Source organism: Python bivittatus, unplaced genomic scaffold, assembly GCF_059951505.1.
Source record: "Python bivittatus isolate LINGU-HERP-01145 unplaced genomic scaffold, Pbiv_v1 ctg000200_np1212, whole genome shotgun sequence".
Lineage (NCBI taxonomy): Eukaryota > Metazoa > Chordata > Lepidosauria > Squamata > Pythonidae > Python > Python bivittatus.
The window spans coordinates 18790386-18808236 of record NW_028277040.1 but is presented as its reverse complement, the minus strand read 5'-3'; the positions used below and the strand labels follow the sequence as shown (position 1 = coordinate 18808236).

The 17851-nt window shown below is 35.4% G+C and overlaps 1 protein-coding gene across 9 annotated transcripts in view; it reads right to left on the bottom strand.

The window, feature by feature from the left end:
- The window catches only part of TTN (titin), a 299036-nt gene that overhangs the window by 158513 nt on the left and 122672 nt on the right, over positions 1 to 17851 (bottom strand). For all 9 annotated transcript variants that reach the window (XM_088135751.1, XM_088135752.1, XM_088135753.1 and 6 more), the window contains 27 exons: positions 17588 to 17638; positions 17157 to 17219; positions 16401 to 16478; positions 16068 to 16148; positions 15520 to 15603; positions 15121 to 15198; positions 14583 to 14660; positions 14300 to 14380; positions 14030 to 14113; positions 13579 to 13683; positions 12367 to 12507; positions 10747 to 10812; positions 10259 to 10342; positions 9924 to 9989; positions 9546 to 9626; positions 8979 to 9065; positions 7651 to 7737; positions 7315 to 7392; positions 6234 to 6317; positions 5722 to 6069; positions 3601 to 3687; positions 3311 to 3388; positions 3014 to 3097; positions 2674 to 2757; positions 2387 to 2443; positions 445 to 537; positions 14 to 88 (listed from right to left, as the gene is read on the bottom strand). In XM_088135751.1, coding sequence (XP_087991877.1) covers positions 14 to 88; positions 445 to 537; positions 2387 to 2443; positions 2674 to 2757; positions 3014 to 3097; positions 3311 to 3388; positions 3601 to 3687; positions 5722 to 6069; positions 6234 to 6317; positions 7315 to 7392; positions 7651 to 7737; positions 8979 to 9065; positions 9546 to 9626; positions 9924 to 9989; positions 10259 to 10342; positions 10747 to 10812; positions 12367 to 12507; positions 13579 to 13683; positions 14030 to 14113; positions 14300 to 14380; positions 14583 to 14660; positions 15121 to 15198; positions 15520 to 15603; positions 16068 to 16148; positions 16401 to 16478; positions 17157 to 17219; positions 17588 to 17638 — 2463 coding nt within the window. The remainder of the gene's footprint in view (positions 1 to 13; positions 89 to 444; positions 538 to 2386; positions 2444 to 2673; positions 2758 to 3013; positions 3098 to 3310; positions 3389 to 3600; positions 3688 to 5721; positions 6070 to 6233; positions 6318 to 7314; positions 7393 to 7650; positions 7738 to 8978; positions 9066 to 9545; positions 9627 to 9923; positions 9990 to 10258; positions 10343 to 10746; positions 10813 to 12366; positions 12508 to 13578; positions 13684 to 14029; positions 14114 to 14299; positions 14381 to 14582; positions 14661 to 15120; positions 15199 to 15519; positions 15604 to 16067; positions 16149 to 16400; positions 16479 to 17156; positions 17220 to 17587; positions 17639 to 17851) is intronic.

Below are 17851 nucleotides of genomic sequence, written 5' to 3'. Positions count from 1 at the left end.
ATATTAGATGTACCTTTGGCTGGTGGAGCTGGCACCTTCTTGGGAACAGGCACTTTCTCTTCTGGAACAGGTTTGGGAACTTCAGGCACTTTAAAAACATTAGTTGTGAGAGTATGATTTGAGGCCCCCATGGTAAGGTAATGATAGCAAGAACTTTCTAAGATAGCAAAGTCTGGTTGGAAAAGCCAGGTATTTTCAGAATTGATTAAGAAAAAGGACCTAGAAGCTGAATAATTCAGGGGACCCTCTATCAGGTGAAAAGGTTGCAAATAGAACTAGCATAAAGAGGTAGTTTTTTGCTGTACAATTTAGAAGTAATTTAATTCCAGTGTACTTACTGGGAAAGAAATGGTTAAGTTGTCTACTTAGCCCTGTCACTAGCATAGCTGAAGAGAAAGTCATGCTGCTGCCACAATAATTATTTCTATATATTAGTCGAAGTACCTTTTGCAACAGGAGGTGGGGGTGGCTCCACTTTTTTGGGAACAGCTGCAGGAATCTTCTTTTCTGGTACAACTTTCTTAGGTACTTCTGGGACTTTAAAACATATTTTTTTCAGATTTAGACTTAAGTCTCTTTCATAAAGAGATATTCAGTGAAAAATCACAGAAGGCACAATCAGGTTTTAGTGCAATGTAAGCCAAGAACATGCAAGAGGAGCTTCTATGTCAGTGTTGTCCAAACTTGGCCACTTTCAGATGAGTGGACTTCAACTCCCAGAATTCCCCAGCCAGCATGGCTGGCTGGGGAATTCTGGGAATTGAAGTCCACTCATCTTAAAGTGGCCAAGTTTGGACAACACTGTTCTATGTGAACCACAGGCCATTAGCACCAACTATCTGCCAGATTCCACTCAGGTTGCTTGGAAAGCTGGCGCTCAAGCTAAATAAAAAGACCAGTGCAATTCAGCATCTTTATTTGGAAATAAATCCCACAATGTTCAGTAAAACATAACAAGATGTCATGTGCATATTAAAAAAAAAACCTCTCAAAAAAAACTTCCATTTTAATTTGCAATTTTCTCTAGCATTTGGGGCTTATGTATGTCTATTTCTCCCAAGCCCATGCTTCTTCAACTTTTTTCTCTTAGGACCCCTTCCCACTTTTAAAAATTATGGAGGATCCCAAAAGAGCTTTTGTTTGTATGGGTTATAATTATCGATATTTATCATATTAAAAATTAAAATGGATACATTCACTACTGCTACTGCTTCTCACACTTGTTTGATGGGATTTTAATATTGTATTATTTTTCAACATAAGCTGGCAAATATTTTGATTTTGAGTCTTGAAATCAAATTCTGAAAGGGTCTTGGGGGGATGCCCAGCAGTCCTAGGACCACATTTTGAGAAACACTGCCCTAAGCACAGAAGTTTTTTTAATATACATTTTCTATGAAACTCTTTTTTAAAATGCTTATCTCTGTCATGTTGTTCTGCATTATAAAAATTATTTCAGGTGTTTCAAATCTAAATTTCCTAGATGTAGGTTCCCTTTTAAAACATACCTATCCCTTTTTTCTGAAATGTTCAAAACATCTCTCCCATTTTTTTATATGAAAAAAAAATGTTTGATATATTCCATCCAATGCAGCAAAATCTGTTTTGATGGATTTCACACACTGCTCCCTTGGAAATCTGTGGCAGATTTCTTTTTCATCCTTATTAGTGGTTTCAGGTATGGTTGTTTTTTTCACATAAAATTTATGGTTTACTACTGAGTTACAACCTTTATCCAAAGGTAGCTGAAATCCCTCATGGACCTAGCTTCTTAGTCTTGTTTTAGGAACAGCCATGGATATTTATTTATTTATTTATTTAGAAAATGTTCTCTAGGAATTCTTATACCTCTTTATTTATTTTTAGAGAAATGCTCTTAAAAATATTTTCAAAACAGTTATAAAGAAAATTATACATTACACAAAATTAAGTAGAAAAAAATCAGACTGCAATTAAAATGAAATCTGCAGCCCTATGCCAACTTATTTAGAAATATGTTCCATTGAACTCAGTGGGATTTATGATTAAATAAACATGCATAAAATCAGGTCACGTGGTTTATTGGGAATGTAAAACAAAAAATATTGGTGTCTTTATTCCTGTGATATTCAAGAAGATTTTTGATAAAGTGAATGAGGTTGATGTACATTTCACAGGCATGACTTCTTCAGAAACAAAAAAGTTAGTTTTTGTTCTGAGGCAGCCTTCTTTGGTGTTCATTGCCCTCCCAAGGTATAATTTTAAGAGAACGATTTGTGGATGCGTTGTCACCAACACAAAGACCGTAAAAACGACACAGTCAAGGAACAGGCGACAATAATATTTGACATGAGCAAGCCCTACATTTCAGAACAAAACAAGAGGACTCATTGGCAGGTTGTTATACCTTTAGCTGGTGGAGGCACTTCAGCTTCAACCACTGCTTCCTCAGGTATTTCAGGCACTTTAAAGATATTAAGAAATTTGATGTTTGAAACATATCACAAAGAAAAAGAATATAGTGAGGGAGAAGAACAAAAGGTAAACCCTACTAATGTTAGTGGATTATAGTTACAAACCCACTTGCTCTTCCTAGTTATCATTTTGCATGTAATATTTGCAAATATTTGGCCCATATGTGCAGGTTCCATAAGGTAAAGCAGCTGTATAATTTAAACACGCTCTTTCATGTACCTTTAGGTGGAGGGGGCTCTGGTTTTTTAGGAACTGCAACAGGTACTCTTTCTTCAGGCTCAACCTTTTTCGGCACAGCCGGCACTTTAAAAAAGATTAATTTGCAAATCAATTTTATTTGAAGCAGAATAAAATAAAAGCAAAGCAAAGCAGAGAAGTGAAAGAAACAAAAGTGGAATGGGAGAACTATAGCTGCTGAACCGAAGAGGTCCAGGATTTACAAAACTGGACTGACAGAAATGTTCAGGTGTTGTTGTTGTTTGTCGCGGCTTGAATGCCACTTACTCAGTACAGACCAAGTGAATAATTGTAGAACTGCCTGCCTCACAAGATGATCTACCTTTAGCAGGAGGAGCTTCTACCCGTTTAGGGACAGGAACAGGCACTTCCTCTTCAGGTACTGGTTTCTTGGGTACTTCAGGCACTTGGATTGAAAAATACAGAAATACTTTTGAGCACGGTGTTTCATTTTGGCACAAATCAGAGAAGAATAGTGCCCAACACACAAGAACACAGACACAAGGACCACTTTAAAAGACAAGAAACGAGCTTTCTCAGTATGTTGTGTTTAAAAGCACACAAAAGGAACAAGGACTGTTACATGGATTTGCACATGGTAAATCCCAACTTGGTGCACCTTTAGCTGGTGGAGCTTCTTTCCGTTTTGGCACAGGAACCTTTTCTTCAGGGACAGGTTTCTTTGGCACCTTGGGCACTTTAGAGAGAAGGTTTGAGATTATTGAGGACACGTGATGCCATGTTAAACAATACAAGCAAGGACACTACTATAAAGGACGCCACTACAAAATATGGGCCTACAATAATTCACCATCCCTTTAAGAGATCCAAAGACATTTTAAAAAATGTCTTTGGGTCTCTTAAAAACTTAATGAAAAGGAAAATGAAGATGAGGAAAATGTGACATACCTTTCACTGGAGGAGCTTCCTTTTTCTTGGGAACAGGCACAGCAGGAACCTTTTTCTCAGGCACAGGTTTCTTGAGGACTTCAGGCACTTTAAAGATAGCATTATGGTTAAACGTTTGGACTTAGAGGAAGTTGTAGCATACATGGGCATCCACAGAGAGGTCGAAAGGTCAAGATGTGACTGTACAAAGCCTCACTCCTTTTTTATGTGTTGCATGTACCATGCATTTAAAAAAGGGCAGGGCTTCAATCATACTGTAACAGTTGTTATCTTGACTTTTTTGGCTTCCCCCTGCAAAGCCCCTGGTAGCATATAGTGCAAACGCTCAATGGTGAAACCACACATCAGGTCAAGGGAAGTTCCTTATCTCTTCTCTACAGCAACCTGTTACGCTTCATGCCATATTATTCAGGAGAGCCCCCACCCCTCTCAATAGCTTTGGGGGATTGAATGTTTCCATTCCACTCCTCCTCTGATTGACATTGGAATGGCTCTGACCAGCAGAACTGGTAGATTCTCCCTTTCCCCTGGAAACCCATTTCCATCATATACCCTCAATTTATGTTTGTATGGGCTTGGGAACTTGCATGGAGGAAGAGGAATTCCACTTGAAGAAACAGTAAATCTGCCCTACAACACCAGTAGGTGAATTTATGACTTCAAATCCTGTCCTTGTTCCTTCAGTTCTAATGAGGAGATAAGAGGGAGGGCAATTGAGGAAATTAGAGTTCTCAAGGATATAGACATAGTCCTTCATGAATGAAAGAAATGAGCTGAGATAATCGGATATGAGTGTGGGAGGAATAAGGCCACTTTCTTGATAGTCCTTATGCTACGCCTTTTTCTTGCATTTGGACAATTTCTTTCTATACTGCAGGGACCTTTGAAAATGTGAGAATATGTCAGCTATCCTGTGGTAGGCATATTCAGTCATAAAATTATCCATTAAGCAGAAGGCAAGCTGAAGAGGTTGCTCCCTCTTGACCTCCCTAATTCCACTCATTTGTCCTTTTCTTTTGCAACATTTCCAGATAAAGCACTGGGCTGTTACCATCTACCATTTTTACTTTCTAGCAATGTCTCAGAACTCTCTGTTGCTGGATGCTTGCATTTTGGTTACAAGCAAGTCAGATCTCCATTCATTTTTTAAACTTAATAAATAATAATCCAATAACTGAATCACATCTGGCTGGTGTCAATTTAATTTGGGGGAGCTCAGGCTGAAATCAGAGATCCTTAACTATTTTAGGACACTTGGGATTTTGAGAAGGCAAGCTACTGAGGTTGCTCACTCTCAGCGTCCCTAGTTCTACTCTACTATTCCAGTTTTGTCCTTTTTTACCCTGTGCAGGTGGCACAGGAAAACATTTGGAAAATGGCTGTCATGGTGCATGTGGCCAGTTAACAAACATCACCAGAACATCATCTCTTTGGAATCTGTCACCTCAGTTTACTTCTATTTTTTTTTTTCTGGGCAGGTAAGCATGCATACAGCAAAGTAGTGGATTGAAAATCCCCACTGCTACTTTCTAAGAATGCCTCTAGGGTGTATGAAGGGCCCAAAAACATTCTTTGAAATAAATATGATGACCAGGTCTTGCAGCATGCTATCTTCCCATTTTTTAAAAAACTTAAAAATATATTTTAAAAAATACACTCAAATGGAGCACGATGCTTGGCCACGGTCAAGAGAGTTTACAGGCTTTATGTTAGGGATCTGAATAGTACACAGTATTTTGGGAGTTTCATTGAATTCACTGGGACTAATGTAAGAACAGGTACAGTAAATATAAAATTGCACTAGTATATTTCAAAACTTTCAGATAGAGCAGGCTTGTTTATTAAGCTCTCTATTTCCAACTTGTAAAGTTTGGGTGTAAGTAAAATAACTTTGCATAAAGAAGATAGCACATAAAGCTTAAATAGGTAAAATCTTTTTGGAATATTCTCTTTTGTATTTGCACTTTATAACCTGAGAACCACACATCAATTTCAAAATTCAATTAGGATGATGAATGACAGATCAAAACAATTCAGAATTAACAAACAAAAGATCTGGTGTAAGAGCAAATTCTTAAAATATATGGGTTTTTGCCATTGCTTTTGAAAACTGAATTTTACCTTTAGGTGGAGGAGGTGGAGGAATTTCTTCTTCTTCTTCTTCTTCTTCTTCTTCTTCTTCATACTCAGGAACTTCTTCATAATGAGGTACCACTACTACTTCTTCTTCTTCCTCACGAGGTACTTCTTCTTCATATCGTGAGACTTCCTCCTCATATAGTGAGACCTTCTCCTCATATCGTGAGACTTCCTCCACATATTGTTCCTCTTCTTCATATTGTGGGATTTCTTCCTCTTCATATTCGGGAACTTCTTCCTCTTCTTCATACTGAGGAGCCTCTTCTTCATACTGAGGAACTTCCACATGGACCACTTCTTTTCGAATTACAGTCTTACGAACTTCAGGAACTTTAAAAAATATGATTTTTTGAGAGTTTTAGTTACAAACAATAACCAACAATATTTTAATAATGTAAACATTAAGCGAAAGAATACTTAATTAATCATAAATACTAGAATAACATACAGCATACACGACAGACAAAGGACATAGATTTATATCTTAAATATACCTTTAGCAGGAGGTTTCTTCACTTTTGCAGTAATTGATATAGGTATTCTTTCTTTTCTGATAGCTCTCTCAGGCTCTTCAGGAACTTTAAAGATATAGTACATTAATATATAAGTGCTAAAAAGGCTTTAAAAAAGAAAGACACCCACATACATTTCTCTTTCCAGACAAATATACACACATTTAGTTAAAGAAGATATTGGACTTTACTGTAGGTGCATCTCTTTTATTTACATTATTCCTTGTACAGTGTATTGCTCTTGGATTAAAAAGAGATGAGAAATCTTTTACATTTGGTATGTTAACACATTTTTTTTAATTAGGCATTTTTCATATTCCATTATCAAGAAAGTTTTGACAGTTACAGCCAAAATCTTGTGGGTATTCTTCAGCTCCTGATTTGCCACTGTGTTGTTGATAAATAGCACTGAATACAAGCCAAAGATTTGTTGTGGTAATGGGTAAAGACTGTTTTCTCTGCACATTTTTTCCAGAGAATATCCAAGATGAATAGAAGTAACCAAACCTTTCAGCCCATTAAGAAGATACTATGTGCTGAAACTGCTGAATTTCTGTTGGCCTTTTCTATAAGCTTCCTAAATGCCACTTCCTTAAGATTTTTCCTATTCTAAGCCATTTTTCTAGAGAGAGATGAAGCTTTCAGTGTAAGACGTGGAACAACTCAAGCAGTTATCCAAGTTAAAAATTGAAAAGGAAAAAAACTATTTTTTTAATGCTGTGCAAAATTGACCTTCTTAGATTGTTAACCTGTTCTGTTGGGTTCAAAGAAAAAAAATCAAGCTATCAAGAATTAAGTATTATTTATTCATTAGGACATTAAACCTTCCTTACTATTAATGAAGATCAGAGCCCCTCAGTGATTCATACCACAATTATATATCAGTAACCTTCCCATTTCTGTTGGAGATAATAAGACTTAGTTCTCTTGGAGAACTAATATTTTTACAAATAAATGATAAATATTCATTTTCTCTACATATATTAAATGGAGATGACAAGTTATCATTTTAATACTGGGCTTTCGGTTGCTGCCGCTGTGTTTTTCCTCATTGACATCATACCTGTATATGAAACGTCCTCCTCTGTACGAAGAGAAACAGACACTTCCTCTGTATAACCCCAGTGCTCTTCCATGGCTTCTATTAAAGACATAGTATTTCACTTTAGAATACCACAAGGGGAATACTATTTAAGGTGTACACTCAGAATTCCTGTGATACTGATGGAACTCTTTCAGATTAAAGACTTCCCTTTAGAATTTAAACAGAAAGAAAGAAAAATAGGCATTGACCATTCTCCTCAAATGATTTTGGAAGGAAGCTATTGTTTGATTTCTGAATTCATAAGATTGTCGTATTATATATATCTAATTTTTGTTCTGTCCAAAGCTCAAATACCTTTTTCTGGTGGAGCTACTTTTCTTTTGGGGATAACCATTGATACTTTTTCTTCTGACACAACTCGCTTTGGAACTTCTGGCACTTCTGGCAGTTGAAAGAAAGCAATGATAAGAAAACCATGCCATGAATTTACACCTTTCTCTATAAATTGTTGATGCCAATAATTATATAAGTGGGATAATGGGTGAAAATTTCCCACAATGACCAAATTGCTAAACAAGACAATTCTTCTAAGAAAGTCAGCAGTCTGACAACATAGCATTAAACAGACACACACTGAACAGATATTAAAAACTCCATATTATACCTCTATCATTTACAGAATACAGAAGATTGCTTTTGTTTTAAAATTATCTCAGAATGAAGCTATTTTTTACAACACTGATTCTGTAGTAGAAATAATATTTGTTAATCATGTTAAAGCATACAAAAACAAAAACAAGAACAAAGCAAGTAACCCCCTGCAAAAACCTACATCATTAGTAAATGATTGTAAGATGAAGATTCAAGGCAACACTTTTCAACAAGGGCAAGAACATAAGAAACACAAAATTAATGACACTTAAGAAGAATGCTAAAGGACTTTTTCATTACTGTAATAAAAAAAGATAATCCAAAGTACAATATAGTGTTCAGTAGTCTTCCACAATCTAGTGTCCTACAGATGTATTGATTTAAACATTTATTGGCTGCATTGGCTAGGAATTATGGAAGTGAAATCCAGTATATCTGGAAACAATGTTCCTACATGGGGAGTCAAATCAATTCAATTCTATTGATTATCACAAGCTGATAACTTGCAATAGATTAATTTGCAGTATCAACATGTTAGTTAATCAGTTGCCTTTTACCAGTTCATTAATTAATCAAGTAATTTTCAGTATGACTTACATAATCTTAAAACCTTAATATAGGGGCCTTTTTGTGGGAAATATCTAGCCTTATAATTTAACTATTTTTATTTCATTTGAATGCCAAAAAGATCTACAAATAAATGTTCCTTGACTCTTGGACCAACCACTTTGAAATATAACTTCTATTATTTATAATTGCCCCTTACTAATTAATTAACCAATTTGATTAGTATACTGATTAAACATTGCAGACATAAAAAATAATACAGGCATATGGCACAAGTATTTCAGAACTGAAATTTATTTATATCCCAATTAACCTAATATTTTTTGCTAAAAGCCAGAGCAAAACATTTCTGCAAATGTTTAGCCAAGTTGAAATGCGTCCTTCTTGGAAGCAGCTAGTTCACAATCTCTGCAATTACCAGACTGATGCAAAAAACTCCCTAAAGAATCAAACAAGTAATGTACCTCTAGGTGGTGGTGGTGCTACCTCTTTCTTAGGTTTTGGAACATGGACTTTCTCTTCTGGGACAACTTTCTTTGGCACAGCTGGTACTTAAAAAATATTTATTTTTTAGTTGATCTGAATTATTCATATCTGATAAGTACTAGGTCAAAGTTACAAAATTACACTGCTATTAATTACAAATCTTATTAAAGATATGAAGACATCAACATTGTACATCAAATAGGAAACAAAGACTATTCAACATAATTAGAGTAACAAGACAAAAACTGCCTACTCAGGTATGCCTACTAAGATATTTTGCTTCCCCGCTTTCTTTATATAACAGGTCCTCCTGATGATGTTCTATTAGTCATATCATAAAGTGTTTTTGAAAGTCCCCTCAAGTTTAAAAGTGGTTTGCTATTTTTGTCCTAGAGGTAGATGTTTGAGAAATGAAACCCATAGGTTCCTCAGGCTGTATTTATTCATTTCTTCTCAGCAATTTATCAGACTTGTACTGCCATTTTTTAGTTCCCAGTCAAGATTAAGATACAGATGCACACTACAGAATTTAGAACTTGATGTACCTTTTTTGGGTGGAACTTCTTCTTTTTTAGAGACAGAAACTTTTTCTTCAGTAATCACTTTTTTCTTGCGGATTTCTGTCACTTAAAAAAAATAATGAAGGTAGGCCTATTGCATGCGTTTCAAACAGACATAAGTATTTTAAACTGAATTAATCCCCTTTAATAATCAATATGAATTTTTAATATTTACAACAGGAATTAGACAAGAAGTGACACCGAGGATTTGACAACATTACAGGGAGAAGACTAAAAGAAGGGCCAAAATACAGTGACAATGAAGATACTATTCATAAAACAAAAACTGACTAGCTAAGAATATTCAACAAGAGCTAGACAAAACACACCCCTGACAGTTGTTTGTTTGTTTGGTTTATTTACCTTTGGGTGGTGGAGGTTCTTTAACTTTAGGTGGAACTTTCTCTTCAGGAGGGACTTTCTTGGGCACTTTAAAAATTGCATAATTTTATAAAGTTGGAGTGATTTTAATAACATTAAAGAAAAAAAATTGAGAACTAAGGACATACACATTTCACTGAAGACAATGTGACTAGATTACTTAGGAACATGTAGTTTTCATAGTTCATGAAAAAGAGATTAGTATAAATTTAAATAGCTTTCTCTTTCTTCTCACCTTCCCTCCCCTCAATACATGTAAGATTAGATAACTGACAATCTCATTTGGCTAAGTAACAAAAAGCAGTAAATATTTATACCTCTTGCTGGAGGAGCTTCCACTTTCTTGGGAGGAGCAACTGGTTCTCTCTTCTCTGGTTCAGGTCTCTTCCGGACCTCTGGCACTTTAGAAAGAATATTTAGGTATAAGCAACACTTTCTAAACACTTCGTATGCAGTGTACCCATTGCTTCTTTAAATTGCATGGAAAGAGGGGTGGAGGGATCTTCCACACAAAAAGCAAATGAAGGGTTCAAATTAATTGATTGATACATGGATGCACTAAGCCATACTAGCTCCTAGCAGCAGTATAAAAAAAGTGAGGTATTATATGAAATCAGCATAAGTCACTGAGCTGGCTCCAGGCACTACCATCTGCATAAGGAAGAGTTCCTTCTGTTCAAGGCCAACTTTAGAAGTGCACTGCTAAAAGGATTACAATACAATGAAAGGATACACGACACACACGCACACACATACACACATCTGAATTAAGCTACCCTTATATATTAAGAAGTTAATGAGATACCTTTAATTGGTGGCACTTCTTCAGGAACAGTAATATGCACTTCCTCCTCAGCGTAATAGGTCTCTTCTGTCAATGTAAAGATATTGCTTAGAATGTACAGTTAAATAGTTGGAATAAGAAAATTTACAATTAGCAAAAAGGAAAATGAGCAAGAGTTACAAATATGCTTCATTCACTGGACTGTGTGCTACATTCTGGGGATGCCTGCAAATGTATTCTCCAGTAGGATGCAATGCACTGTAGAACAACTCATCTTGTTTTAGAGCATAATCAAAAGAAATAAATGCCACATATATAACAGCTTGCAGAATCTATTATTTATGAGTCACACACATTTATGTATATGAGGCAACGTTCACACATTGGGCCAGTTCAGACTCTGACATGTCAAGTAACTGTCCATATCCTAGAGTCATGGCTAACCAAGTTTAAGACTCAGAAAGGTGTCTCAGAATGTCTTATATCACATATACATGTATTCATGGGTTAATTCATTGCTTATAAGATTCAGTAACCTAAACAGCAGCAGCAGCAGCAATAATAATAATGAAGATGATGATAATGTATTATATTTAAAACAATTTGCCTCTCTTTGAAATAAAGGAAGAGAGTAAGAAATCCCCTTGCTGTTGCAGTTGACTTTAAAAAGATGCCAGACTCAGAGAAACTATCGGAATGCATGTTATACCCTCAAGATAATAACATGAATAGCCAGGAGACAGGCTAAGGGAGGACAAATGGAGCAGAGGAATTGAAGCCTCCTTCTTCAGGAAATGACAGGAGCTGGAAAAGTGTGCTGAGTTAATATTTTGGCAATGCTATATAAACAGAGAAATTAGCTACACTGAATTCAATATGACTTATTCCCAAATAATTATGTACAGGATTGCAGCTCAACATATCTTTAAGATATGCAAGATTGTTTCTTAAAGTTTTTTTTGGTTCTTGCATTGGGTTACTGGACTGTCACAATATGAACAGTATTTGCAAAGGTTTCCATGCTCTCTGACTTATGGTTCTAAAAGGAAGACATTTATATTAATACATTTCCATACGGCATATTTATTTAAGAATAATAAAGTCCCTTTCAAATGAAATGTTGTGATGAATCAACATGCAAGTGGTGCAGGACAGTATTCCCATCTCCTGATGTCTGTATGTACAGCAAAAAAGAATGACTGCATAAAGGAAGGAAGTCTTGTTTTGTAGAGATGCACACATGACAATAGCCCTACCATTTGGAATCAGACATGCATGTAGACTTAGAAGCATCAAGGCTGCTCTACAAATGCACTACTCTACATATGTATGTATTTGGATGAGGAAAGCACGATTCAAGACAATGGTGTTTTTTAAACAACCTTTAAGAATGATTTAGAAGTTGATGTGTTCCTTACATCAAAACAAGGAAGAAGATGCAGATATTCTTAAATACATTGTTTTAATTGTATTAAAACAATGTATTTAAGAATTACTTGTATTAAACTATTCACTTGAATGAAACAAATCATATAATCATTAGTGTATGATGGATTTAATTTCAAAATTACAAATGTTGTAACGAGAGTTACGCTACACCAGGAAAGATGAGAATTATTTAGCTTTTGAATAGTGGAATACCTGTTACTTCTGAGATCTCCTCCTCTTTCTCATAAGGGACTTCTTCTTCTGCCTCATAAGAAATGGGTTCTTCTTCTTCTTCTTCTTCCTCCTCTTCTTTTTCCTCTTCTTCTTCCTCTACTTCTTCTGTCCATTTTTCCACTGTGGAGATTTAAATGATGAGTTTATCTTTAATATTACTATGGGATAGGATACTACATTATATTTCCACTCTTGTCAGGTGATTGTATTAATATATGAAAGAGGATGAATTGGACTGAGCAGACAAAAATCCACAAATTTATGTATGAATGAAAATCAATTTTATAAATATGAATAAATTAATATCACGTTTCATGTTAGTGCCTTGACTTGGGGGTGGGAAGACTAAAAGAGGATTTAAAATAAAGCAATATATTACAGAGATTTATTTGCCCCTCTAAGGCTTCCCTCATAACTATGGAATTTCATAGTACTGTCATCATGCGATAATTGTTCTCTGAAACAAGTGGGATTGGCGTTTTTGTTTATAGCTCATAGCTCAAAATCAAAATGATCATTTGAATTGTATGTATGTATGTGTGTGTGTGTGTGTGTGTGTGTGTATATATATATATATATATATATATATATATATATATTCCAATTCAAATGGTTATATATCTATCTATCCAAAATTAATTAATCTTCCATTAGCAGAAAGCTTCTGCTCTTATAAACATAATGAAAAAGTGAAAAAATTAGTCCCTAATCCAGAGAAGTTCTTCCATCTTCTTAAACACTTGATAAAGATTAAAGAGAATAATTCTAATATTCCTGTAGTCTTCTGCTAGCGCTTATACAAGCACTAAAAGGCAACAGTTTGGGATTTTCTCTTTCTGCTCATGGTTGTTCAGATCCAGAGACCTCCCCACAATGCACACAGAGTACAAACATATTCACACATAAATGCACAGATGTGTCAGAACAATTAAATGGGGGTGGGGTGGATTATGTTCAGATAAAGTCATGGAACAAAACTGAAGAAAAGTTACTTTCTCCAGAGATCTTGCCCAGATAAAAAATCTTGTCACACACAATGGTGTTCCAACGATACACAAATCCAAAACACAAACAAATAATTTATGTTAACAGAAGCAGAGAAAAGCAGAACAAGCAGGCAGTTATTTAATAACAAAAGTGTCCAGAAAAATGAAAAAAAATGTTCACAATTCCGGTTATTTATAAAGATACCTTCAGGTAAAGGAGCTTCCAATCTTTTAGAAATGGTAACAGATACTGTTTCTTCAGAAACAAACATTTTCTCTTCTAAAACAGCCCTCTTAGGCATCTTGGGCACTTTAAAAGACATTAAATGTGTACAGATTTAACTGGAATATATACATTCCTGGCAGATGACTGCAACTATTTTCAATATTTATTTGAGAGTTTAAATGGTGCTGGAGTGAGGAGTAAACTGAACAGTACTTTTGAATATGCAATGTACAAATAAAAGCTAAACAGCATTGCAAAACAAATACTTAAAAACCCATCTCCCTACCTCCCATTACCCGTGCAACAATATCTTCATGAGTTACTAGCAATATGCATGGTACACATACAAAGCATGGAACAACAGTCAGCACACAACAAGAAAAGACACTCTGATATGTTCAAGTTATTCCAACTATAATCTGAGATATACCTTTAGCTGGAGGGGGTTCAACTCTTTTGGGCACAGCAACAGGAACTTTTTCCTCAGCAATTACTTTCTTTGGTACCTCAGGCACTTGAAAGAGATGGAGTTTGGAGTTTAGTTTTAGAATTTCCAGTGGTAACAGAAGTGCAAACAGTGCATGTAAAATAGCGGGGATTATGATGAAGGCAGAGCACACCCACGAACAGTGCAGAAGTGAAACCCAGATGGTTTTTCTTCTTTTTCAATTTTGTTTTCTCCTAAAGGAGGGTACTATACCTTTTGCTGGAGAAACCTCTTCCTTTTTACGGAGTCGGGGTACTTTTTCCTCAGGAACTGGTTTCTTGGGCACCTCCGGTACTTTTAAAAGAAGCACATATAGGAATATGTAGAGGCTTCAAAACATAATTATGACTGATTTCCTGAACAACTGTAAACAGACTTGAGCATAAGACTCAAGTGAACTGGGGTGTAACTGAACACCCATAGGGTTAAGGTGAAAATAAAAAGGGAGAAATAAAGAAACGTGTCTCTTTTTAATAATGGGGTGTGATTCTTGTACCTTTAGCTGGGGGAACCTCTTTTTTCTTCGGAACGGCAACTTTTTCTTCTGGAACAACTTTCTCATGTACCTCTGGCACTTTAAAAAAGATTTAAAAATGCCAAAATTTAATGTAATTAAAACAAAGCAGCAAGTGTATTTATCAGTCTTTGAGCTTGGCAAATATAATACGATGAATGGATTCTTAATTGAATCACAGCCAAATGGAGAAGTCTCATTTACTATGCCTTCTCTGTAGCAGATCAATAGGTAGCTCATCCCATCTCTGATACTTATAATAATATTAGGATAAACTGTGAGTGCCTTCTGACATATTTAAGGCACCTACTGGTAGTTCCAGCATCTAGTGTCTAATTAAAAAATAATCGTTTATGAAGACAGTGTTGCATGGATGATACAATGCAAAAAACAAGAACAATCATTGTAACACAATAGCATTACCAGTTGAGGTATCCCAGATCAGTTTTGAGTGTGTGCCATAGGATAAATGTTTGAACCAATAAAATAAAATACTCTATTTTTCAGTTCTGTTACATACCTTTAGCAGGTGGTACCACTTTTTTAGGAATGGGAACAGGCACTTTTTCCTCTGGGACTGGCTTTGGCACTTCAGGCACTTTAAAGATATTAAAAGTAAAACTGAGAATTCCTTGGATATGTACAGTATCAACAACACTCAATGGTTAGTGATTTACATGTTAAATTGAAGGAAAAGATCGCAATTCTGAAAGAGATGCCCCCAGTCCACCCCAACATTCAGATGGTCCTCAGCTTAAGAATGATGTCCTGATGTCCATCGATAAGCAAAAATGTCCACTCAAGCACCAACAGCCAAACACAGAAAAATACTAATAGTATCAACTCGCCCCCACCCCCCAGCAGAAAAATAAAAGTACAGGGGATGTTAATTCTATTGAAAAGTCTAATTTCAAAGTACCTTTAGCTGGTGGTGGTACTTCTTTCTTGGGGACTGCAGCAGGCTTTCTTTTTTCTGGAACAAGTTTCTTAGGTACCTCAGGAACTGTATTGTCAGTTTAAAAAAGAGAATTTTTTTTTTAATTTTAAAAAATAAAACTTTAGTATTTTGGAACTCTTATTTGGGGAGGAGGGTGCAGAATATTCAACAATTGCTTCAACATGCTCAAAGAAGTAGAAGGGAGCCATACAACAAATGCACGTTACTAAATCTTCTGTGTTATTAGAAAATACTATTCTCACAGGATGCAGTCACAAACAGAGCTGCATCAAATCCCACTGATTTTTGACCATATAATGGGCCTTTTTCAATAAGCCCTCATCCCCTATTCAGACACAACGGGCCTTGCCTCCTATACCCTGTTCTGCCAAAAAGCAAAACTCGGCAAATTATTCTTCACTTCATTGAAGTATGTCTGGAATATATATGCACGCCTATATAAGTGATGTATGGACAGATACATTTTGGAAAAGAGTGAAGTCAAGCAAGTGTCCTGCCCGTTGGTGTACCTTTAGCTGGAGGAACCTCCACTTTTTCAGGAGGAGCAGGTTTTTTCTTTTCTGGGACTGGCTTCTTTGGCACCTCAGGAACTTTAAAAATACACAATATGGAAGTTTAGAAATCTGTTCAAGACCTATTCATCCTAATGAAATCCTGTTCAACATGAACAGTAATGTTTTCTTTTAAAAAGCACATATTATTCTGACAAAGAGAGGTACAGTTATGAAAGATCAAATCCATGGAATCAAATATACAGTACTATTAACAGAAATGATGTTATTAGAAAAGCTGCCTCTTTATTACAGCAAAAAGATATTGTTATCTCATTATTATTAATTTACCTTTAGCTGGCGGAGGCTCTGGTTTCTTGAGGACAGCAATAGGAACTTTCTCTTCTGCTTTCTTAGGGACCACTGGAACTAGAAAATAGTAATTTTGAGTTTATCAGGTAAAATCAAAGTCTTTCTCACAGACTAAACTTGAGACTGATATTATATTTGAAAAACAATGTAGGGTTTGCTAATTTGTTTATAGGTGCAAATATAGATGCTCAGAAACCTGGAGAAAGATCAATAAGAATATGAAATAACAAGTAGAGAGATGCAAGGATGAAGCTCTTGACAGCTAGAAGTTTACCTAAGCCCTGACACTAAAGCAAATTATTTAACTCAGTTCTTCTGAACCTACGGTCTAGGGACCAGTGATAATCTCTTAAAATACTGCAGCTCGTTATTTATATGGACATCAAAATAAAATAGTAGCTTTTTTTTCCAATTATCAAAATCTTGAGAGATCACTAAATCTCTCAGAATTTTGCTTTTCTTCCTTGAAATCTTAAGAGATTCTAAGTAATAATATCAAAATTGCAGAAGATTTGGCAATCTCAAGATTTCAGTCAATTAGAAAAATGTTATTTTTTATTCTACTTTGGAATAATGTAGACACCATTGGGGGAAATGTATGCTATTACGCCCATAGACACCATGTTTCCAAGCCCTGGTTTTTAAGGTGGTTCTCAGAAGCTTTTAATGATGATGCCATGACCTTTCTAAAGTAAAAATTGGGTATTGCTGATATAACTGATTTAAAAAATCTACCTTTAGGTCGTGGAACTTCGGGAACTTCTACATAGAACTTTTTTTCTTCATACTCTTCTGGTTCTTTAAAAGAAAGTGGTAAAATTGAAAAGTTGTATTTATCCTACTTCCTACATAAAACTAAAATACTGAAATCAATTTAGATGGTCAATTAACAAAAGAATGAGAGACAGAATTGCTATTTTTGTTCCCTAATTTCCAATTATTCTTCTGATCTTGAGTACATAGCTTCTATGTTATAACTAAAGCAACTACAGTGATGAAATTTATTATTCTATATATTCATTTGTCATCTGTATAGCACTCAAGAGATTTTAAAAAATAGTATACAGAAATAACTACACAGAGTCTGTTTAGAACAGTTAGGAATTTGTATGAAATAACCTATTACCAAACTAGGTAAAGCTATGTTAAAATAAAACTGAATTTACCTTCAGTTGGATATTCCACATAGAAGCCTTCCTCCTCATATTCTTCAGGTTCTTTAAAAGAGAGTTATCACATTTAGAAGATGGATTTACACTATTTTCAATACTATTGAAATGGTCCATAAGACAAAACAGAGATATGAAATAGCACCCAGAGTCATACTCTGACCTCAGCCCAGAGAGATACTTAAGCTCCTAAAGTTATGAAGGATAAATGCTTTGGGCATTTCAAAATTAGCAGGTTCTCGCAAACAGGAAAAGGCTCAC